Source organism: Lactuca saligna, chromosome 9 (assembly GCF_052625555.1).
Source record: "Lactuca saligna cultivar CGN05327 chromosome 9, ASM5262555v1, whole genome shotgun sequence".
Classification (NCBI taxonomy): domain Eukaryota; kingdom Viridiplantae; phylum Streptophyta; class Magnoliopsida; order Asterales; family Asteraceae; genus Lactuca; species Lactuca saligna.
Window position 1 is genome coordinate 13,392,529 of NC_136425.1, and position 23,701 is coordinate 13,416,229.

The 23,701-nt window shown below is 38.7% G+C and overlaps 3 protein-coding genes and 1 pseudogene across 3 annotated transcripts; 3 read left to right on the plus strand and 1 right to left on the minus strand.

Moving 5' to 3' along the window:
- Nucleotides 1-1,397: 1,397 nt before the first annotated feature.
- On the plus strand, nt 1,398-2,784 carry LOC145014660 (GDSL esterase/lipase At2g30310-like). The gene is made up of 3 exons (XM_078973093.1): nt 1,398-2,163; nt 2,228-2,489; nt 2,562-2,784. Exons 1-3 carry the CDS (start codon nt 1,549-1,551, stop codon nt 2,747-2,749), a joined length of 1,065 nt encoding a protein of 354 aa, XP_078829219.1. The 5' UTR covers nt 1,398-1,548; the 3' UTR covers nt 2,750-2,784.
- Nucleotides 2,762-5,152, minus strand: LOC145014657 (exocyst complex component EXO70B1-like). Its single transcript, XM_078973091.1, has one exon. The coding sequence runs from the start codon at nt 4,882-4,884 to the stop codon at nt 2,995-2,997; it is 1,890 nt and encodes a 629-aa protein (XP_078829217.1). The 5' UTR covers nt 4,885-5,152; the 3' UTR covers nt 2,762-2,994.
- Nucleotides 5,153-6,900: 1,748 nt separating this feature from the next.
- On the plus strand, nt 6,901-7,968 carry LOC145016009 (uncharacterized). Its single transcript, XM_078974454.1, has 4 exons — nt 6,901-7,131; nt 7,255-7,546; nt 7,616-7,786; nt 7,907-7,968. The coding sequence occupies exons 1-4, from the start codon at nt 6,901-6,903 to the stop codon at nt 7,966-7,968; spliced, it is 756 nt and encodes a 251-aa protein (XP_078830580.1).
- Nucleotides 7,969-8,261: 293 nt separating this feature from the next.
- On the plus strand, nt 8,262-9,290 carry LOC145014478 (uncharacterized; annotated as a pseudogene).
- The last annotated feature ends 14,411 nt before the right edge of the window (nt 9,291-23,701 follow it).

The window sequence follows — 23,701 nt, forward strand, 5'->3', positions numbered from 1 at the left end:
TTCTATTTATTGCACAATAGTATCTTATCAAACAAGAAAATTTTGTTAAATTCTGAAACTCAAATCAGAAAGCAATGGTTTTTTAATCTACATTTTTCCAATCCGATTTCAGTCTGATCTGTAACAGGGCCATAAACCGGTTTAACCCACAACTGGTTTATGCATAGTAGCCAAAAATGGTCTGGTTTCTGCACCACTTTATTTCCATGTATATATATATTTTTTTAAATTATGTTTCCAATTTTATATGAGTTCATTGCATCGATTCTCATGTATGTGGATTTATACTTTATAATGTTACCAGCCTGTGTCATTACTCATTGGTCTTTATAGTCTGGCCTTCAACTTTTCCATATGGCCACCTGACCTGAGATAGCGAGTCTGTCAGGTAACACTTTCATGATGAATTCATGATATGATGATATGATTATAGAATTCTACATTTTATGATTTACTATTTATTTTAGGATACATCCCTTGAATTCATATTATCTTATATTTAATTCACGTTGTCATTCTCCCTATTTGTATTAGATTCTGTACACCCACATGAGTTGGTTTTCCGTATTTACGTGATGCCATTTTCATTTTATATAAAGCTGCATGTGTGTAGACACCTAACATCTAAAGTAAACTAATGATGCTGGGAAATGACAACCAACATACAAAACTTTCCAAAAACTAGTACACAACCATTAATCATTAAACCAAACCAAATACTGGATTAATGTCTGATTCAAATGAAAACCGTGACCATGATATACAACAAGAAATCGATTGATATTTGTATGTTTATATATGATGATTTTTATGTAAATGATGAATATCAACTATTATCATATTCACATCACTTAGTTGTGAATGATTAGTTTTCACATATTTTTGTGGTCTCCATTTGAACCGGTTCCCTTCCCTGTAAGTAATTTAGATTAACCCCAAAATAAAAAAAAATAAAAAATGGTAAAATATACTATATTCCATATACATTATACAAAGGTTAATGGATACATCCGCATAATGAATGGCATTGATCACCTCCATGAACGTGAAGATTTTTTATTGGTTCTATTTTAGACCAACAAAAAAATTGCAGTAAGCACACCACCACTCTGTGACAAATTAAATGTTAATCGTGAACGATGGCTCAAATGAGAGGCAATCACATGGCAGTTGCGACTTTGCAGCGTTCACAAGAGCAGATCAGGTCAGATATGTTGCAGAGCCCATGTCCATGTGGTACAAGTCCCATTGCATGAGGTTACAAGCCATTAAAGCTACCCTACCTTACTTTCCTCTTTCTTTCTTTAAGGTTTCACAATATCATTCAACAGTTCCTTCCTAAAGACCAAGCTTTTCTTTTCTTGGGAGAAAACCCAAAGCAAAGCAAGGTACATCTTCTACTGCTCATGGTGCAAGTCAATAATCTTTACTTTTAGGTTCTTAACTGTTTTACTTCTACTCCAACAAAACTTTTATAACGTCATAATCAATATATATTATATTTATTATATATAAATAACCTTCTCCTGTTTCATTTTAAGAAATGAAATGAAATGTTTCACAATGCTTCTTCATCTCCGTTTTTTCTTCCTGATATTACTATTGCACGTTCCATCAATCTCACCCCACAAAAAGTTTCCCGCTATTCTCATATTTGGTGATTCAACGGTCGACACAGGCAACAACAATTACATAACTACCCCTATCAAAGCCAACCATTACCCTTACGGAAAAGACTTCCCGGGTCGTACCCCCACAGGCAGATTTTCAAACGGGAAGCTAGCTGTCGACTTGTTGGCGTCTCTCCTAGGGGTAAAACAGACAATTCCACCCTTCCTACAGCCAGATATCCCCGCCAATGAACTGCGTACAGGTGTCTGTTTTGCTTCAGCTGGAACCGGATACGATAACCTCACCGCCGACATCACTCGAGTTTTACCACTGTCTCAACAACTCATTTATTTCAAGAACTACACACAGATGCTCAACAAGATATTCGGAAAAGAAGAAGCAGAGAGAATCATAAACCATGCTTTGGTGAGTGTTAGCGCAGGCACCAATGACTTTATTTTCAACTTCTATGACATTCCAACAAGAAGAACCGTATTCGACATCAATAATTACCAAGAATTCATCATACAAATGCTCCATAACTTCATTAAGGTATTGATTATGTTCATTAAGGTATGTATGAATATATTTGATAATTCGAATGAACTTTTCGCAGGAGCTTTACAAACTCGGTAGTCGTACACTGGTAATAACCGGGCTTCCTCCTATTGGTTGTCTACCGATTCAAATCACATCCAAGTTTCACAGACGATTTGGAAGAACATGTGTTGAGGAACAGAATGTGGAAGCTCAAGCCTATAACAAGAAGCTTCTACAATTCTTGCCTCGTATACAGACGTCTCTTAAAGGAAGTAGAATCGTATATGCAGATGTATACAACCCACTGATGGATATTATTAATAATCCTGAAAAATACGGTATGTTTATAATTGGCTTTGCTGCCATGATTTTAGCTTAGATTCATTATTAATAGCTGCTATATGTTTTAGGTTTTCGTGAAACGATGATTGGATGCTGTGGGACAGGGTTGGTGGAGGCGGGGCCTATATGCACCCCAGTGACGCCACTATGTCAAAACTCTTCTGAATATTTGTTTTTTGATAGTATTCATCCTAGTGAAAAAGCTTATGGCTATGTTACTGAATGCATCAAGAAACAAATCCTTGAAAAGTTGTAGAATGAAAATAAATACACAGAAACAATTCTATTTTAGCTTTCCATTAACAGTTAAAATATTTGGGCATCGATGGATCTGAGATTAACCGCATACAAATGGCCAAAATTTAACGAATGTTACATGGCATAAAACATACACTATGCTAGAGCATTATGCATACATAAGACAGTATGATACAAAACTGAAACAAAAAAAAATAAAAATAAAAAACAAGAGTGGCTTGGCTTAGCTTACTTGTGGGATTATCATTTCCGACCACTTCCAGATACAGCAGTTCCTTGAAACAAACCATTGATTCGATCTTCAACGTCTTCAACATTGAACTTGACATGTTTCTCTGCATATTTTGCAATATCTTGAATATTAAGAAACCTGGCAAGAAAAGTTTTATAAGCAGGGAGTAAAGCTCCATTTACTGAAAGCTTCAACTCCTCTTTTAACTGTTCATCAAATATAGCCCATGTTGATTGAGTTCTACAAATCTCCTCGAAATGAGAGTTAAATAGCTTAAGTTTCTCTTTGAAGGACTTGGAAGCAACATTGGGAGATAAGTTATTGTTGTCCAGTTTCAAAGTGTTGAGTATCTTATTCCATGAATTTCTTTGGTAATTCACATGATATTGTCGCACTTTTCCTGCGTGTTTTCGGATCCAATCATCTCCTAGAAGTGAACCCAGTTCATCATCTTTGACCTTTTTGACAATATACCTTCCATTGTTCATCATGAAAACAGATGATAAAGCAGGGTCTCTGTAGATTTTAGACTTTGCCTCTATATTGCTTTCTAGAACTTCCATTATCCAGGCGATTTGTACTGCTAACGGAGAAGATGGTGAGAATGATCTATCGATACCCACTGGAGGAACAACGTTTTCATCAAAAACTTGTTCTAGGGTTGGTCTAGAACATGCAGCTCGGAGGTAATTCATGACATAACGGGTTATGGGATGAAGACCTCCACCAGGAACAGCAGCTTTGGCTGGATCACGGCGGATTAAATTCTCTAATTCCATGAAAATTCCTCTGATTGACTCCCCTAATCTTTTCCAAACTCCTATAGCTTCGTTTCTAATGAACAGACAGTATTGATCAGCAAATAGTACCTCGAATTCAGGCATTAAATCCTTCACGGCTTCATAAACGTCAAGAATTTTGAACAGTCTATCCGGTGCTCTGCTACCCATTGCGATTCCATTGGCAAAACTAAGGAGCTCCATAGAGGAAATTCTACACGCCTCCATGAAAGATAGATCAGCTGCAGCAGCGGTGGAGGAGGAGTACCCAAAAACACGGTCGCAGAGGCGGCGTTCGCTAGGGTAAAACACTCGAACAGCCATGTTGATTGCTTTGATCCACTTGTCGATTTCGACTTCGTTATCATCATCTTCAAGAGCTGCATTTGATTTTTGCAACCCTGAAAAACCTAATCTCGAGAGGCTTTCTTCTAAAAAATCCCTCCGGCACGAGCTGTAAGCGAGCGAGCACTCCTTTCCATACCCCGCACCGACCATTCTTTTCGAGATCTCGTGTAAATCGTTGATCGCACCGGATGGGAGAGCGTCGATTATGATGTTGTAGTCCGAAACCGGATGCGCGACCGGAATCTCTGCTTCATCGTATTCATCATTGTCTTCTTCATCATCAGAATCTACATAAGCACCGCCACCTCCGTCTGTATTCTCGAAGGGATCAGCGCTGCCGCGTTCCATTAGCAGCTTAAACTCCTCCTCAAGCCGAAACATACACTGTTGGAGTAGATCCTCGGCTCGGTCAAGGCACGCCGTGACTGCTTTATCAGCTGCCATCGGCGTCCACTCCCGGATCGCGGCAACGAGTTCATCGACAGCGTCAAGAAAAGTGGACGCGTCGGCGGAATCTGACCAAATCGGGTGGTCAACCGTGACGTATCTAGAGATCTGACGATCGAGAGATTTAAGGGTTTGATCAAGCGCAGCTACACCGTTTCGTGAATCGTCTCCATCGTTTAAGTTTTCATTGAGCTTCTCGCGTAATCTTCCATCGAAGTTAGAGAAGATTTGGAGTATGTCATCAGTCATGGCATTGTCTGTGTGGCCTAGAGTTTTAGCAATGTGACGGGCAACGGCAATGAGCTTCTCTTCGCCATTTTCAGCCATTATTGGAGTTGGTTATGAAAAATAGGAATCAAAATCCTGGATGGTTATAAAATCTAGGGTTTGAGAGTGCGCAAGTGGGAGATTAAGATGCTTTGTGGTTGCAGAATTGAATAGAGATGGATGGGATCACGAGAAAGTTCATGGAATACGCGGATTCTGTGAAAGAAATAAAATAGTAAACAAAGGCGATGAGGGTTTGAAAGGGGAAGAGGGGAGGAAGAAGACCACTCACTCAGTCACTCGCCCAATTGACAATTCTTTAATCAAAATACTGTATGTTGCATTGTGATCTCGTTTTTTATAATTATCAAATATTTCAATGATTAAAATTATATAATTATTGTCCTTTTCATATTATTCTTGTCTCTTCCATATCAATTTCTCTTTTAAAAAGGAAAGTAATTACATGATTTTAAACTTGTATTGATCACATATTTTTAACCCCGCTCCTGAGTATAATAACTTAACGAAAGAAAGAGAATGGAATTGAGAGGATTTGGAAGGAAAATAGAGAAGTTTGGTTGCTCCTTAGTTTTTTTTAGAAGAGAAGAGAAGAAGAGAATGAATTTTTGAGGAATTGTACCATTCCAAACTTTCCTCCCAAATCGGGAGGAATTGGAGAGAAAGAAATGCATAGAAAATAAAAAGTTACCTTATGACGAAAATACCCTTAACCTGATGATAAAATGATATGTTTTCTGTCTTCTATTCTACCTTCTTCGTCGTCTTTCCTCTGATACGCACAATTTCTTCTTATTCTTATGCTATTTTTTTTTTGTTATTCTTCTATTTGGAGATAAAAAAACAGCTTCAAACTAGTTTTTTTTTTTGAGATATTATGTTCTTGATCCTCTTCCCTGTCTTTTGTTTTTGGTTATTCTTTTGTACCTAGTTTCTTTTGTACGTAATTTCTTCTTATAAACAACAACTGTTTTTATATTTCAAGTAAAAAGGGTAAAATTGGAAATAGATATCAGCAAATGACTATACCGGCAAATTTGTTTTTCCTTTCTGCTCACAGTACTAAATAGATATCAATAAATGGGCAGAAATATATAGAAAGAAAGATAACAGTTGTGTAAAAAGAAAGATAACAGTTGTTTTTCCTTTTTGTGGTTTTCCCATATACCCTTTTTATTCAGCTACTTAAACAATTAAAAAACTATAAGTTGGTTTTTCAAAAAGTTCAATTATTGTATCAAAAAACAAAAACACACACATATTGTTAACAAATGAGTCTTAAATTCAATATTAATTTTTGTTTTTTTTACATGCTTAAGTACTTATTGTTTGTTGTAGATGTATAATCGGATTTAATTTTATTTTTTGGTATTTTGATTTCAAATAGACAAGAAGAATGTGATCTAGATTTATGGATTCTTTCATATACAAAATTTATATGCAAAGATGCACAAAATTCACATGAAGTAAGTGTTTCTAGTCTTACATATATATTTATTTATTATATTTATATATAAAGTTCTAAAAATTAGAGTTAACTATTAAAGAGATAATGTAGTTGTTTTAGTGGAAGATTAAATAACCGGAGTTGCCATGCTAAACCACATGTATGTTACTTATGCTTACAAATGTTTTATTTATTTATTTATTAAAAGTATAAAAAGACAACCGATCTTAATCTATGAAGATGTTCTTAACCTAAATACTTAGTTTAAGGTGATGTGGGTAGTTGTTTATTTATACGATAAAAGTTCCATCACAGTACTAAATAGAATCAAATTTGTTTCTTTAATAACTAAATAGAATCATACATTATAATTAACAAATGTATATAGTTCATATATAGTCCTTATAAAAAAAAAGTAAATATTGTTGTTTATCAATGTTGTTTAAATTTAACTCAAACTATTTGATCATGTATCAGAAAAAGGGAATAGTTCATATATAGTCCTTGTGGATACTCTGGTACTCAACCCTGCTCGTGCTTTAAGAGCACGACAATTGCAAGTCGTTAACTTGATTTGCTTGTTGTTGATTTTTATTACACAATGTAATATGGCCAACAAAAAGCGGGTTAGGTTACCCACTAGAAAAGTTATTTTAGAAAGACAATCTGTACGGGAAGAGTTGCTACACAATCTTTTAGAAGGTGGTCAATATCGTGACCTTATTCGTATGAGTGAAAATGTTGTTAGGAGATTATGTGAAATCTTACAAACTGTAGGTGGTCTACGACGACCGCAGCGCATGTCTGTTGAGGAACATGTTGCTAGATTTTTGCATATTGTAAGTAATGATTTGCGAACTTAGTTTACCTCGTGGATGTATCGTCGCTCTAGATCAACAACAAGTAGGTGCTTCCATAAAGTATTACAATCGATTATAACAATAGAAGGTCTTTATATTCAGCAACCTACAGGTGATGTTGTCCCGAGAGAAATTCAAGAACGTAGGAGATTTTATCCTTTTTTCAAGGATTGTATAGGGGCAATAGATGGAACACATGTTCGTGTCCATGTGCGGAATAGAGATGCCCCTAGATACCGTGGTCGTAAAGGATACCCGACAATAAATGTATTAGATGCTTGTACATTTGATTTGAAGTTTACGTATGTGTTAACGGGTTGGGAGAGTACTGCATTAGACTCGAGAATAATAAAGAACGCATTTACTAGAGATGATAAACTACTAATTCCATCAGGTATTTTATTAAACCAATGTAATTTTAATATCTAATATTTTTCAGTAATATTGATTAAGCTCTTTATAGGTAGATATTGTTTAGTAGATGGGAGTTTGTCTCATATGAATAAACTAATGGCGTCATATAGAGGTGTTAGATATAATTTAAAAGAATACTCCATGCATGGTCCACAAAATTCTAAAGAGTTGTTTAATCTTCGTCATGCTTCCTTACGTAACGCCATTGAGCGAGCTTTTGGTGTCTTTAAAAAAAGGTTTCCTATCATTCGAAATACAACGGAACCATTTTACTCTTATGAAACACAATCTGCCATATTTTTTGCATGTTGTATTCTGCACAATTTTTTATTATATGAAGACCACAACATAAATCTTGAAGATGAGGTGAGGCAGGAGATCTTAAACGGACCACAAGAGTAAGATCGTCGTAATTCAACAGAAACATATGAGGATAATAGTAGGGCAGATCAACTAAGGAATTCAATTGCAAATGAAATGTGGGCAAATTATTTGGCACATTCAAACAATTAAATTAATATGTAAAACTAGTTCTATATTGATACATTTTGTTTTCAATTTCACATTGTATTGAGGATTGGTTTTTTAGATTAATTATGTGATTTACCCTTCATATTTTTCATTAGTATTATGCTTCGTATTATGGTCTAACAATGTATGATTCGTTATTTTTTATTCCTATGTGCAAAGTCATCATGAGCAAACAGGAAGCTAGTGGTAGTGAAAAGAAACAAGTTAAACGGTCAGATAAAATGGATTATGCGTACATCAAAGCGATGATTAGACAACAAGAGATAGGTATTAGGGTGAATGGTAGTTTCACACCAACTGCATATGCTCAAATGGTTGAGGAGTTGAACATAGAGCATCAAATGGATATTACCAAAAGTCATTTGAAGAATCGCTACAAAACCTTAAAAAAAACATTTTCGTAATGGTAAGATTTGTTTAGGGGAATTTCATTGAGCGGGTTCTCTTGGAATTCGTCTACTCAAGTAATAGAAGCGGAGGAAAAAGTATGAGATAATTTAATAAATGTAAGTGTTCCTTTTATGTCTATGTTATTTTTAAAATATTTTATGTTATCGTTTGCAATATTAATTATTTTTGTGTTGTTAAACAGTCAAAACCCGAGGTTGCGTCGTTAAGGACAAAAAAGATTGCAAACTTCGACGATATGTTGGTATTATTTGCAAAGGATATGGCATCTGGTGTACATGTTGAAACAACGAAAGAAAGAAATGACCGATTAAATAAAAATGAAAAAGTTCAAGTTGAAACAATTAAAGAAGTTGATGACTTGTTAGCTAACAATGAAATTCATTTGGAGAACGAATATGTTGATCTTGATGATGACATTCAGGGTGTTATTCCAACTCCGTTTTCACAAGGGCAGTCTTCAGGTGAAAAGAAGTGTAAGAGTAAAAAGAGGAAATTTGAATAAGCAGAAAAAAAAAGATTTTAACTCAAGGATAATGAAATCGGTTGATAATGTGGCTGGTGCTATCAGGGAGGGTAATGTAATATTTGATAGAGCTTATCCTCGGGAGTATACAGGGGACGAAATTTATAGAGAATTGGAGTTGGTGGGTTTGGAACCCCATGAATTACCGAGGGCTCTAAATTTTTTGGCAGCAAATCAAGCAAAAGCTAGGACATTGTTCAGTTGTCCCCTTCAGATACAAATGGGTGTCCTCAAAGATATGATGGGTGCACGTGATTGAATAACCTTGGGTGATTGTTACTGGATCGATCTTATGGGTTTATGATTTTGGTTTTTTTTTTTTAATTTGTTTGTGGTTTTTGTTTTGCATCTTGAAAACAATTTAATAACATGCGGTTTTGAATAACATGCGGTTTTCCTTTTTTTTTAAAATTGTTTTGTTAATGTTTTAAGTAGACGGGGAGGTGGGGGGAGTTGGTTTTTTTTTTTTTTTTTTTTGGGGGGGGAGGGGGGGAGGGGGGTAGAAGGGATGTGGGGTTGTAAACACTTAAAATATTTACTCAATAACATGAAGGGTATAATTGTCTTTTTTTTTTATTTTCTTTTCATTTCCTTTCAACTCGGGAGCACCTAAAATGAATACTTTCTTTCGAACTCGGGAGCACGAAATACTTTATCCTTTCCGTTCCCTTTCTTTTCTTTTCTCTCATTGTTCTTCCTTTCTTTTCTCTTATTTCCTTTAATGAACTCGGGAGCAGGGTGTTAGTCTTGGTATTTTATTTTTCTTAAAATACCACTCCAAATACCACAATGTGAAAGTTGTCAGACCAATTGGTATACTCTCAACGTGAGCATCCGTGGTCCATGTGGCCACGAGAAAAATCCATGCACACCACCCCGACATTTCGTGGTCGGGCGTGGTCGTTGTTGTTCGTATTCCCAACAATGAGTTAAGACAGAACCGGTGATTGGTGAATGGTTTATTGACCGTTGAACGGTCATTTGTCTTTTTTTTTCAAAACTCAAATCAATATACATAAATAAACCTTATATTTTTCACCGAAACTTACATATTCATTCTTTCATTCTCTAAAACCACAAAACACATGCAAATGGATTCCACATAACATATGAAATTCTTACAAACTTTTGACTCGGATGACGACGTAGAATTTTTCGAGACATTCTTCAACGTTGTGCAACACATTCACGACGAATAAAGTTTGAATGTTGCTCGTACAAGGGTGGTCGTCAATCGTGATCACCAAGTCGCACACTACTTATTGGTACCCGATTACTTTACCGATAATTGTCTTTATAATGATGACTCTTTTGAATGTTGTTTCCTCTAAATAAGACTATATTTTTACGTATTAGTAATGCTTTAGAATCTCGTTATGCTTTTTTTTAAACAAAAACCTGACGCTAGAGGAAGAATGGGTTTTAGTAGTATACAAAAATGTGTAGTTTCTCTTAGGTATTTGGGATACGGTATAACATTTGATGCATCTGACGAATACTTTGACAGTATCCGAGAGGACTGCAGTTGAATATGTAGATTGGTTTTCTGCATGTGTGTATGAGGTTTTTCACGAACAATATTTGCACAAACCTACTCAACGTGATATTGAGAGATTATATTTGGCTCATGAAGAGCGGCATGGATTTTCGGGTATGCTTGGCAGTCTAGATTGTACGCATCTTGCATGCGGAAAATGTCCAAATGCATGGCGTGGTCAGTTCACTCGAGGAGATATAGGTGAACCAATTATCGTCTAAAAGTTGTTGCTTCTCAATATTTGTGGATATGGCATGCCTTTTTCGGAGCAACGGGGTCTAACAACGACATTAATGTTCTTGGACAGTGATATGTGTATTTTTATATATATTTTTATGCACTTTATCTTAATATTTTGGCCTTATTTATTATATTTTAGAACTAAAGAGTACTCATAATGCTTTGAATTATGTTTTGCAGCTATTTGTTGTCAATAAAGCACAAGAGAAAAGACTGAAGCGGAAACCGGGCTTAGAAGCTAAAAGGAAGAAAATGGGGGCTGAGGACGCGGTTACGCCCCGCGTAACTTAAGAGTACGCCCCGCGTACCGGCTTGCAACAGATATACATGATCGCGTGTATATCCATAGTACGCGCCGCGTAAATCTGAGTACGCCCAGCGTACTTAGGTCGGCCACAAAGATTATAAATATCGATTTTTAGCTAACCAGGAAGGGGGATTCGACTCCTAACCTAATTTAGTCGACAATTAACTTCTGTTAAGCCGTTTTGAGGGTCTAGAAGGCGGCCGGAAGGCCGTTAAGCTAACGGGAGCAGAGATCTGAAGGATTAGAGAGCGGATACATGTCGGTAATCATATGGATTGCTAACGTGACCATGTTTAGCACTTCCTTATGGTACTCTCTGTATTTATTTTCTGATTAGGGTGTAAAAACCTTTTACTTTGTGTTTATGATTGAATAAAGTTTTGATTCCTAGACTAATTGTGATGTTAAATAATTTATTTGTGTTTAATTTATCTTGCCAAGCTTGTTCAAAGATCCTCATGTGTTAATGATGATTATTTGCTGTTAATTGTTAAGTGAATTGAGTTGTATGAAAACCTGCTTGATTTGCTTGTCTCTTATGATTTTTGATGACCATTGAGATTATAAGACTAGAAATAACGAATGTGAAACTAGGATTAACATGAGAATAAATAAGTTAATGTGTGAGCCTTGTTTGATGACCATCAACAAGAGGTTAATTAAATGTTTAATTTAACTAAGTTTACAAGTCTTGCTTGATACGAACTGAACACTAGGAAGCATGTTAGTTTAATCAATTGATCACTGTTTGAATTAACTTGTTTGCTAAAGGATTAGTTATAGTGAGCATGAATCTAATCAATTTAGGAATCGGTGAACTTGAATAAATGAATTTGTGCATGCAATTGTCTATGTTTTCAAGGTGGAATTTGTCTAAACCAAAGTACCTAAAGAGATTTGTTTTTCCTGTCAGTTTATCGAGAATGGTTAATTAATTATTAGTTTGAGATTTATTAAATTATTCTTTTCGTGTGACATATAACCTATAATTAAATATATTAAATTAATCCACCGTTCTCTGTGATCGACACCCGACTTACCTAAGCTATACTGTAATCTGACTAGGTACACTGCCTATAAGTGCATAGATAGTCTAAGTTTGTTAGGTTATAAATATTAAAATTAGTGGGTACTTTTGTGCACATCAAGTTTTTGGCGCCGTTGCCGGGGAACGGCTTGTCATTAATTTATTTTATTTGATTATTCGTTATTTGTTTTAGTTAGTTCTTATTTTTTTTAGTTTGATTTTCGATGATATCTTTTCACTTGTCGGGAAGGTTCTTGTTTTTATTTTGCAGGAATTTGGGATTGTACACATTGCTTGACTTTACTTTTTGCATGGGTTTCGAAAATGAAAGCGATTAGGGAATTCTTGACCTGCTTAGCCTACTACTTTGTTGATTTGTCCAACTCAATCCATGAGGCGTAGTATAGCAAGGCGTATTGTGGTGGTTAAGTGGAAGACCGAGCTCTTGCTGTTTTTGACTAGTAAGGTCACTTCTTGTTCCGCTTCTAGTTAATGGTGCAAGGAAAACAAAGGAAATATTCTAACGGGTCCCGAAAGTGGGTGTTTTCGCAAACCAATTCTTGCATGCAAAGGTTTTTGATCAACCATTGTTGTTTGATCTTGACAAAGATAAGTGATTATGACATCTCAATTTTTTTTTTTTATCACTCATCGTGAAGTCATCATTAGCTTAAGAAATTAAAAAGGAAAAAATTTAAATAAGTTTTAAGTCCTAGATGAAATGATTAAAAAAGAAAAGGAAATTCAATTAAAAAAATAAAAAATAAAAAATAAAAAATAAAAAGGGAAATTTTCCTTACGCCCCGCGTAAGTTTAATTACGCCATGCGTAATATGCCCCGGATCGCGAATGAACATTTCAGGGGGTTGAGGTACGCCCCGCGTAACACGGCGACCAGGTATATCTTTTGACCCTTTGACTTCTTCTTTATTCTATTCCCTCTTCTCCTCTCTCGCAAAAGCTGTGACGGCGACTCTCTCCAAGGATTTTCGATTTTATCTCGTTTCTTGTTAAATTCGACACACGGGTAAGTTTCTCGGTTACTCAATGGCTTTGATTTGTGTTTAAATCGATAAAATAAGCTGCATTATGCCCTTGTTCGAATTCTAGGGTTCGTGTATTTTTTCGAATTAGGGGTCGATTTCACACATTCGTGTTTGATTAGGGCTTGAATGGACCGATTTCGGTTAATACATTAAACCCTCGAGCTTAATTTTGTCTAATTTCCGTCCCATATTCATCGATTCGAGCTTGGGGTCGTTCGCCAACCGTACCCCGGTGATATCGAGTTCTAGACTGATTTCAAATTTTGACCGGTATGCATGTTTCCCTTATAAATGGTTTCAAATAGATAAAGAATTTACAGGGCTTGATTCATATTAGGAGGTTCCGATTTTTTTTTTTTTTTTTTTACTGCCTTGGACCTCAAGGTTGGTTCCACCATGTGTTTGATCTTACTGGACCACCTGCTTATATATTTGAATTCGGTGAATATGGATATGCTTTATGATTTTAGCACAAGCAAACGGACCAGGACACAGAATCTCAAGCCTGGACGTACGCCCAGCGTACTGACCCTATCCAGTTTCATTATTTTTGGTTTGAAAAAAAAATATTGATGCTGCCATATTTTGTGGGTTTTGTGTTTTTGTGTTAATATGTGCAGATTATGGCTCGAAGGGCACAAAGAACCAACCCTCCCGAGGATGTGACCGATCATCGCTTTTTACAATTTCCGCAAACTCTGAGCGATGCTACCCGGGCGCGTTATAGCACCAACTTGAGCCTGCTTCTCACAAAGGAGATTGATATTGCACCCTCTTTCGACTGGGAGTTGGCTGCCAGGACTGGACTTGCTGCATTAATCCAGGAATTTTTGCAATACACACACTCGGACGCGAGTGGTGTGGAATTGTTTGTGTGTCAGGGATGGGCGCGGTTGTTCAGGATCCAGGAGCCGGTGTATCGAGAGTTTTTGCTGGAGTTCTATGCTACAGTTTCCTATGATCCTAGGAAGCCACTCAATGACAGGACAGCCTTTGCTTTCAGACTGGGAGGAGTGAGCCAGGAATGCAGCGTGATAGAGCTTGCTACTCGGGTGGGTATTTACACAGCCGATGAGACAAGGAGTGTCCACTTCCCGACATTTCTTGCTGATTGTCTCACGGAGCGGCCGGAGGACTACAATGAGAACACTTTTTGGGCCGAGATTACGGGAGGAATTTATACCCCATCTACCGCTCGAGGGGGGATGATTCGGTCTACTACATACCGAATGTTGCACCGGTTGATTTCTATGTCTCTCACACATCACAAGAATAGTGAGAGAGTGCCTTCGACGGACCTGTATTTCCTATGGGCATTAGTTACTCCAGGGAGGCACCTGAACCTTCCAGTTGCTTTAGCTGCATACTTAGGACGGAGGGCCAGGGGACTTCGGGGAGATAGCCCGATATGCGGAGGGCATTTTATCACACGATTAGCTCGATCATATCAGTTGATGACACTTGAGATCACGAGATCGATGGTGTTTCACGACATGAGGCCGATGAGTCTTCAGCTATTGGAGTCGATGCGCGTATTAGAGCGGGGTGGAGATGGTGTTTTGAGGGTTCGAGCAGATGATGTGGCGGATGAGGAGGGTGCCGCCGAGCCACAGCCGAGACGGGTCCCGCGGCGTAGACCTGCTCCTCGGGGAGCGCAGCAGGGACCTGAGCCGGAGATTGATATGCGCTACTTAGCTCAGGGCATTGATCGTCTTGACTTGAGGGTCCAGAACCTTAGCGAGTATGTTGCACATGTGGACGCGCAACAGCGATGGCAAGGGAATGCGTTGAACGCATTCTTTGCCCATCAGGGATTTCAGTATTCGGTTTCCTTTCCACCACCATTCCAGTCACGATTTGACGGGGCCGGTACTTCTGGGACACAGCCACATGATGATGGAGATGACGAGTGATCCTATTTATTTTGTTTATTTGTTTGTTTTGTGTTTATTTTTTAGTTTAAGTTTAGTTTTTAGTATTTGGTATGTAATTAAACTTTGATTTAGTTTGTTTTCCATGTTGATGCTCTATGGTTGTTTAGATTTATGCAGAATTTTCGCCCTTAGGAAGCTGGCAGTAAGTTCAGCAGCTAGGTCCGACTGTTGCTAGAGAGCCATGTGAGAGTTCGAAGATTATAGTCAAGACCCACAATTTGTCATAAGTGTGGGGTGCATATTTATTAGAGTTGTATTTCGACGCGAGGAAGAAGTATCATCCCGGCTGCCACGACATGGTTGACACTTTCCTATGTTGTGGGGGATTTTTCATCGCGAGAAGAGGATGTCATTCTTGACGAGACGACGTGGTCGACACTTTCCCACGTCATGGTTACTATGCATTGCATCTAATTGCAATATTTTGTACCACATTTTCAAAGATGGCGGTCTTGATTTTATTTTTCGGCATATTCAGAAGTAGCAGTTCCAGTTTTCAGTTTTTCAGCAATATTTGAAGCAACCTGTAGCAGCCCCATTCGATCTCGCCACAACTACCCAGGGGAGTCTGTTCCTTTTTCTCCCTTTTTATGTTCTTAATTTGTTTTAGCATACAATGAGGGCATTGTATGAAATAAGTGTGGGGTAGGGGGTCGGTAAAAGTAAATTATAAAAATGAAATAATGGTTGGAAATTGCTAGATTTAGGGAAATTTAAAAATTTAAAAGAAAACTTGAAATAATAGTTTAATTTAGAAAAATCTAGTGATAATTTAAGATTTTGCTAATATTGTATGAGATGATCCGATGAGAACTCAAATGTTTAGTTGAGCCAATATACGTTATAGTGCATTTGTGGCTTCCCTTATTTTAGTGAAATCATGGAACAAAAACATAACCCCGCTCGGTTTGAAGGATGCAATATGTTTAGCAGCCTAAACCTGAAATGTATCCAGGAAAATTGTTATCTTTAACCAATAAAGGTTGAGGTTGAGCGCCTCTGCTTAAGCATGTAGGTTTTGAGTGAAAAAAAGAGAGGTACATGTAAAAACAAAACAGAGAGAATTTCGAAAAAGTTTGAAAAATTTTGGAGCAAATAAAGTGAAGATCAAAAGATCAAAATTCTGAAGAAATCCAAAAAAGTTGAAGATACCAAGAAATCAAATCAATAAGGTGGTGAATTCAAAGATATCCAAGATCAAATTATCAAGCAAGTGAAGAATTCAAAGAAAGCTCCATAGTGGTATCATAAATTGTAATTCTAGATTATGTATGCTTAGGTTGCTCAACTAAAAATGCCTTGAGGTTAAAGAGGTTTTCTGAGGATGGATTCGGAGGGTTGCATAAAATGAGCATTGTTCGGAAAAAGTGGGCAAGTGTTTATGAAGATTGTGAGTATTTAAAGTATGGGGGGGTACTTAGGAAAATTTTAGACACAAATGCATGCGTTGAGGTCTTGGCATAATGGCTGAGTTTTAAATGGATTGTTTAGTGCGATATTGGTAAAATAAAAGTGAATTTGCTTGGGGGCAAGCAAAGGCTAAGTGTGGGGTATTTTGATATGTGTATTTTTATATATATTTTTATGCACTTTATCTTAATATTTTGGCCTTATTTATTATATTTTAGAACTAAAGAGTACTCATAATGCTTTGAATTATGTTTTGCAGCTATTTGTTGTCAATAAAGCACAAGAGAAAAGACTGAAGCGGAAACCGGGCTTAGAAGCTAAAAGGAAGAAAATGGGGGCTGAGGACGTGGTTACGCCCCGCGTAACTTAAGAGTACGCCCCGCGTACCGGCTTGCAACAGATATACATGATCGCGTGTATATCCATAGTACGCGCCGCGTAAATCTGAGTACGCCCAGCGTACTTAGGTCGGCCACAAAGATTATAAATATCGATTTTTAGCTAACCAGGAAGGGGGATTCGACTCCTAACCTAATTTAGTCGACAATTAACTTCTGTTAAGCCGTTTTGAGGGTCTAGAAGGCGGCCGGAAGGCCGTTAAGCTAACGGGAGCAGAGATCTGAAGGATTAGAGAGCGGATACATGTCGGTAATCATATGGATTGCTAACGTGACCATGTTTAGCACTTCCTTATGGTACTCTCTGTATTTATTTTCTGATTAGGGTGTAAAAACCTTTTACTTTGTGTTTATGATTGAATAAAGTTTTGATTCCTAGACTAATTGTGCTGTTAAATAATTTATTTGTGTTTAATTTATCTTGCCAAGCTTGTTCAAAGATCCTCATGTGTTAATGATGATTATTTGCTGTTAATTGTTAAGTGAATTGAGTTGTATGAAAACCTGCTTGATTTGCTTGTCTCTTATGATTTTTGATGACCATTGAGATTATAAGACTAGAAATAACGAATGTGAAACTAGGATTAACATGAGAATAAATAAGTTAATGTGTGAGCCTTGTTTGATGACCATCAACAAGAGGTTAATTAAATGTTTAATTTAACTAAGTTTACAAGTCTTGCTTGATACGAACTGAACACTAGGAAGCATGTTAGTTTAATCAATTGATCACTGTTTGAATTAACTTGTTTGCTAAAGGATTAGTTATAGTGAGCATGAATCTAATCAATTTAGGAATCGGTGAACTTGAATAAATGAATTTGTGCATGCAATTGTCTATGTTTTCAAGGTGGAATTTGTCTAAACCAAAGTACCTAAAGAGATTTGTTTTTCCTGTCAGTTTATCGAGAATGGTTAATTAATTATTAGTTTGAGATTTATTAAATTATTCTTTTCGTGTGACATATAACCTATAATTAAATATATTAAATTAATCCACCGTTCTCTGTGATCGACACCCGACTTACCTAAGCTATACTGTAATCTGACTAGGTACACTGCCTATAAGTGCATAGATAGTCTAAGTTTGTTAGGTTATAAATATTAAAATTAGTGGGTACTTTTGTGCACATCAGACAGTCTCTTATTTTAACCAATATTTGGACCGACAAAGCATCTGGTATGACGTTCACCGTGAACGAGCATGCGTACAAATACGGTTACTACCCTGGTGATGGGATATACTCGGATTATTCTACATTGATGAAGGCATACTCGGATCCTCAGAGTGAAAAGGCAAAGTTGTTTACCAAAAAAAACATGAATCGACGAGAAATGATATCGAGAGGACATTTGGAGTCCATAAGCAGGCATGACATGTAGTGAAATATGCTACACGACTCTGGGATAAAGAAAGAATTAAACGAATGGTTCTACCATGTAGTGAAATATACTTCATTTCCTCCTCCTTCAAACTTCCTTGAACCAACCTTGATTTTCTTATTGTTGGGCCTTGCAGACCCTTTGAATTTCCTTTTCTCGCCAACCGCAACCTTGTTGGCAGCTTTTCCCTTAATCATATCCTCCACAAACTTGGCAGCCCAGATAGTTGCCTCCAGAGTAGGTGCTTGACACACTGGCACCCCGTACTCCCATGGAAGTCCCTTTGCGTACTTGTCAATTTTTGTCAGCTCATCCGGAACAAGACGCAAGGCGAACTCCATCTCCTCTGTGAAGTTGTTGGTGTATTCATCAATCGACATACTTCCTTTCTTCAATGTCAGAAATTGATTCTCTAGCTTGAACAAGTTTTGGGTTGAGCAGTACTTGCACTTGAATTGCACTAAAAACTTTGCCCATGTCAGTTGCAGGGGCTCATTGGGGCTTAGAGTCTTCCCCAGAGTGTTCCACCAACGAACCGCACCTCCTCTGAAGTGACGCACTGCAAATGTGGTTTGTAACTTGCCTGTGCAACCACACGTTATGAAGGCCAGCTCCATCTCCGAGATCCAATCCGTAACTCTAATCGAATCTTCCTTCCCAATGAAAGTTGATGGCTTAAAAGTTAGAAAATCCTTGTACCTACATCAATTCCTCCAACTCTGTTATTCTGGTTGTTTTGTCGAACTATTGGTAGGTTGGCCTAACCAACGGTCCCACTGTAGTTCTCTCCTTCTAACCATTCATCGTTTAACTCATGATGTTTAACTGGCATCATAGGTTCATCCATATCATGTAGCAGTAATTGCCTCGTCTCTTCCATTTGACGATCCAACATCATCTGGATATCGCCTATACCCCGACTATCGTAATTAGCTCAAGTGTGGCTGTTACAACAGGTATTTGTTCAATCACTGGTGGTTGATTCTTGTTCCCAGTTGCATTCCCGACTCCACTGTGGGTTCTTGTCATTTTGATTTATACATTGAATAGGGTGCTTTTATCTTTATTTAGGATATACGTTTAAATCATCGTTATCTCTCTGAAAGGTTTACATGCTAGTTCTAATATCGTAGTCGTACGTTTAGAATCATAAACACATAAGGTTTCCAGATCCAGGCAGCAACAGACCATAGATCTGAACAAATAATAGCATATAACTGTAACGTCCCAAAAATACGAGCCAAAAATTTCATTTTTAAAACACTTACTTAGCAAAACATTAGAAATAAAACATTCACCGATCATATCATTTCATAAAAGATGTGTGTGTGTCTGGAAATCAGTTTATAAAAACATAACAATGTCAGAGTACAAATCCCCAGGAAGATCTCATAATGCGGAATACAAAGCGTGTGTGTGATGTGCCGCTACCGCGCAAGTTCCTTCCCCTTCGAAGAAGAGGTACCTGAAACCAAAACTAAAAACCGTAAGCACGAAGCTTAGTGAGTTCCCCCATCATACCACATACCATGCAATCACATATCATACATACTGTCGGGCAATTTTGGGGTGCCCGACTTACCCGGTACGGCCATTCTAGGGTGCCGACCTACCCGTGTCAAGCCGTTATGGGGTGCTAACTACCCATGTCAAGCCATTCTGGGGTGCTGACTACCCATCGGCCCTAACAACCGATCCTCAGGGACTATTTCACCCCCTACTGCTACTATCACATATACCATAACATAACATATTATCAAACATATCTGGGGTGCCTGAACTACCCATCAGTCATATCAACCGAACTCGGGGACTGGTCCCCTCCTACTACCTCTATCGCATATAACATAACAAGCCATCATGTAAACATATCATCACATACTATCAAACGTATCTGGGGTGTCTGACTACCCTTCGGTCCTGACAACCGAACTCTACTACTATCACATACAACATATTATGCTAGCATATAACATATCAGGTAGTAGCAAACCTAGATGATATCACAAAGACAATCATCTATCATACATTCTCCTACTGGTGGGCCAGCATTATGACCTTAGACCCACCGCTACTGGAAGGTAACTCACCTCGTAGTAGCTGCTGATCTGCGTGGGAACGGTCAGTCTGCTGCTGCTGCTCCAGAAATCCTCCGGCTGCAATTCCCACCAAACACTCAGTCAAATACTACTAACCAACCTCAGGGTAAAATGACCATTTACCCCTAACCAAACCAAGAGCCAAAGTCAACGTCAACTTCCAGTTGACCCGACTCGTCGAGTTCGCTCGCCAACTCGTCGAGTGCCTATCCATTCAATTGACCATAATCCCGTCTCTACTCATCGAGTTAGGCATTGACTCGACGAGTTTTCCTTCTAAGCCGATGTCCAATAGTCCTTCATCCTACTCGCCGATTTGTATGAACAACTCGTCGAGTTCATCTTCATCCGAACAACATTCTATGTTGAGACTCACCGAGTTGTATGAACAACTCGCCGAGTCTGTTACTGAGGCAAGAAAATTGTCTTGAACTCGCCGAGTCAGGGCATTGACTCGCCGAGTTCCTTCATCAGTGAGTTTGGCTTCCGACCCACTGAGTCACATCCCATGACTCACTACTCCACCCAACAAACAAGAAAAGGGGGAAAACTCGGGACTCGCGACTCGACTCGCCGAGTCCGATAAACGACTCGATGAGTCTTTCTCATGCAAATACTACATACTTGATTTTGCTTGAAACCAGCTCATGCCATACATAGATCTGGGTTCTTAGGGCCTGATTAACACGTAAAGTTTCCAACTTTACGTGTAAATAAACACCAATGAAGTTTTTAGGACTCAAAATGCACTAAAAGAGTAGATATAGGGCTTTCATGCAATATGGCTCCATAAAGGCAATAGATCTGAGCTCCTGGAGCTCAATCATGCTTAGATCTAAGGGTTAATCAACTTATTACAAACCCTAACTCGAAAACAAGTTTGGAAATGGCTCAAGAAGGACTTTAATGGAGCTACAATGGAATATAAGCATGAAAACAGAGGGAAATTGAGTTATACCTCAAGGAAATCACTGAAATAACACAAGAATGCCTGGCCTCCTTCTTCTCTTCTTGATCTACTCTTCTTTTCTCTCCAAATCTTCAAGAAACACACCAAAGCACTTCAATCTCTCAAGAATTAAGGGTTTGGACGGTGTTGGGAGCTCTGAGGGTGAAGGGGGGCTATGTTGGGGCGCATAAGGTTGGTTTATAAAGGGTGCAAACCCTTGAAATTTAGGGTTTCATCAGACAGCGGGGACTCGCCGAGTCCAGGATATGGACTCGCCGAGTCACCAACTTAAACGTGTTCCATATCCCGTCTCTACTCGGTGAGTCGGGCCTACAACTCGCCGAGTCCAAGGCTAAAATAGAAAAATACTTGGATAAAGTTTACGTACCAGGAACCAGGTGCTACAAATCTCCCCCCACTTATTTTAGACTTCGTCCTCGAAGTCTGCTGCTCGATCCTGAAACAGCTCGGGGTAATGCTCCATCATTTCTTCCTCCGGCTCCCAAGTCCACTCTGAACCCTTTCGATGCCGCCATTGCACCTTCACTAATTCCACCCTCTTGTTCCTCAAATCCTTCGACTTCCGGTCAAGGATTGCGACTGGGCGCTCAATGTAATTCAAACTGTCATCAACCTGTATATCCTCTAATGGCACTACCACAGAATCATCCACTAGGCACTTCCACAGTTGGGAGACATGGAAGGTGTTGTGGATCTGGCTGAGTTTGGCTGGCAGATCCAGCCGGTATGCCACCTTGCCCACCCGGGCTACGACCCTGAACGGACCAATGTATCTCGAGCACAACTTGTCCCGCTTCCTGAATCGAATGACACCCTTCCAAGGCGACACTTTTAGGAGTACCATATCCCGACCTGAAACTCCAGGTCTGATCGGCGCTTGTCGGGGTAACTTTATTTATTAACGTTTTCTAAAGTAATGTTTTAAAAACGAAATTTTTTTTTGGATGTGAAAATTTGGTCGTTACAAGTTGGTATTAGAGCCCTGGTTTGAGGGATTCGGACACACCTTCGGGGGTGTTTGAACTCAAATCGAGGGATTAAAAGATTTTGGAAAGAGAAAATGTTTTCTAAAAGGTTAAGTAAAGGGTTTTAAGAAAGAAAAATGTGTGTGATATGCGCGACCGGCCCAGCTCAAGTAAGTATTCCCCAATGTACCATACAAGTTTATTTATGTTTATCAGTTCCTGCAGAGCAGCATGCTAGAATACGACTAAGGATCTAGGAGTGATGCCTTATGTTCCCGCTTTATGTGCTTCAGTATATGAAAGAGTTGCATGCTAGAGTTGAGTAGACAGCAGTAGGGTAGCCTGTTTAGGTTATTCCTGATAGTACGAGTTTAGCATTATATGTTGTTTAGTTCTCTCTCCGAGGATAGAGTTGCTTGAGATTGTTTTTCTTACGTCCAAATGATGTTTTCTTTGTGCTATGTGGGCCTTTGAAGTGATGGGAGTTAACTGTTAGGTGAATACGTTAAGTCACATGTGACCAGGGTTGAATAATCTCAGAGTGTTGGATTTGACTCTATTGCGTAGCTCTTGTTTGAGTCTTAACCGTTGTAGAGATGAGTCCCTTACTCGAAGGATTATCCGAGCCTCAACACATGTGATTGTATTCAGGTAATAGTTAATTGGCATCACCAAGAGGCCTTCAGCAGCTGAGGACTAGGTTGGGTGGAGTCAGAGGTTTCTTAGGGTAAGCCTAGGATAAAGAGTAGCAGTGATCAGCGGTAGGGGAAGGGACCTGGTTGAGTCGAGGCGATCCTTGGGGAAGGTACGGATAAATGTGGAAGGTAGTATGGGCCTGTACTACTGGAAGCAGAGGATCCGTACCCGAACCGAGGAAGGCCAAGATAAGACTAAGGAAATTGTAGTGGGTGGGATCCCTCCAGGGGTATCAGTATCGCTAACAGTTGTTATTTCTTTGTATTTCAGAATGGTGGTACTACGTCCGAGGCCAGCAGTTGGCAGTTCAGGAGAGGGATCGGGTTCGGGATCAGGTTCCAAGCCAGTAGATGAGAGGCTGCACGAGTTCATCACGTCAGAGATCACCAGAGGTATCCTTGAGTCGACCCCTATTATCTTCGGGTCGATCAAGGAGGGGATATTGGAGATGATGGAGGATCGCCTCCAGGCATTCAGGAGTGACATGGCATCTGGCCAGTCGGGATCTCGCACGCTGTCCTTTAAGGACTTCAGGGGCAGTGGTGCGCCGGATTTCCACGGGGTGAAGGACCCCGTTGTTGCCAGGCGATGGATAGCAGACATCGAGTTTGCATAGTTGACTAGCTTCTGCCCCGAGGGGTCGAAGGTGAGGTATGCA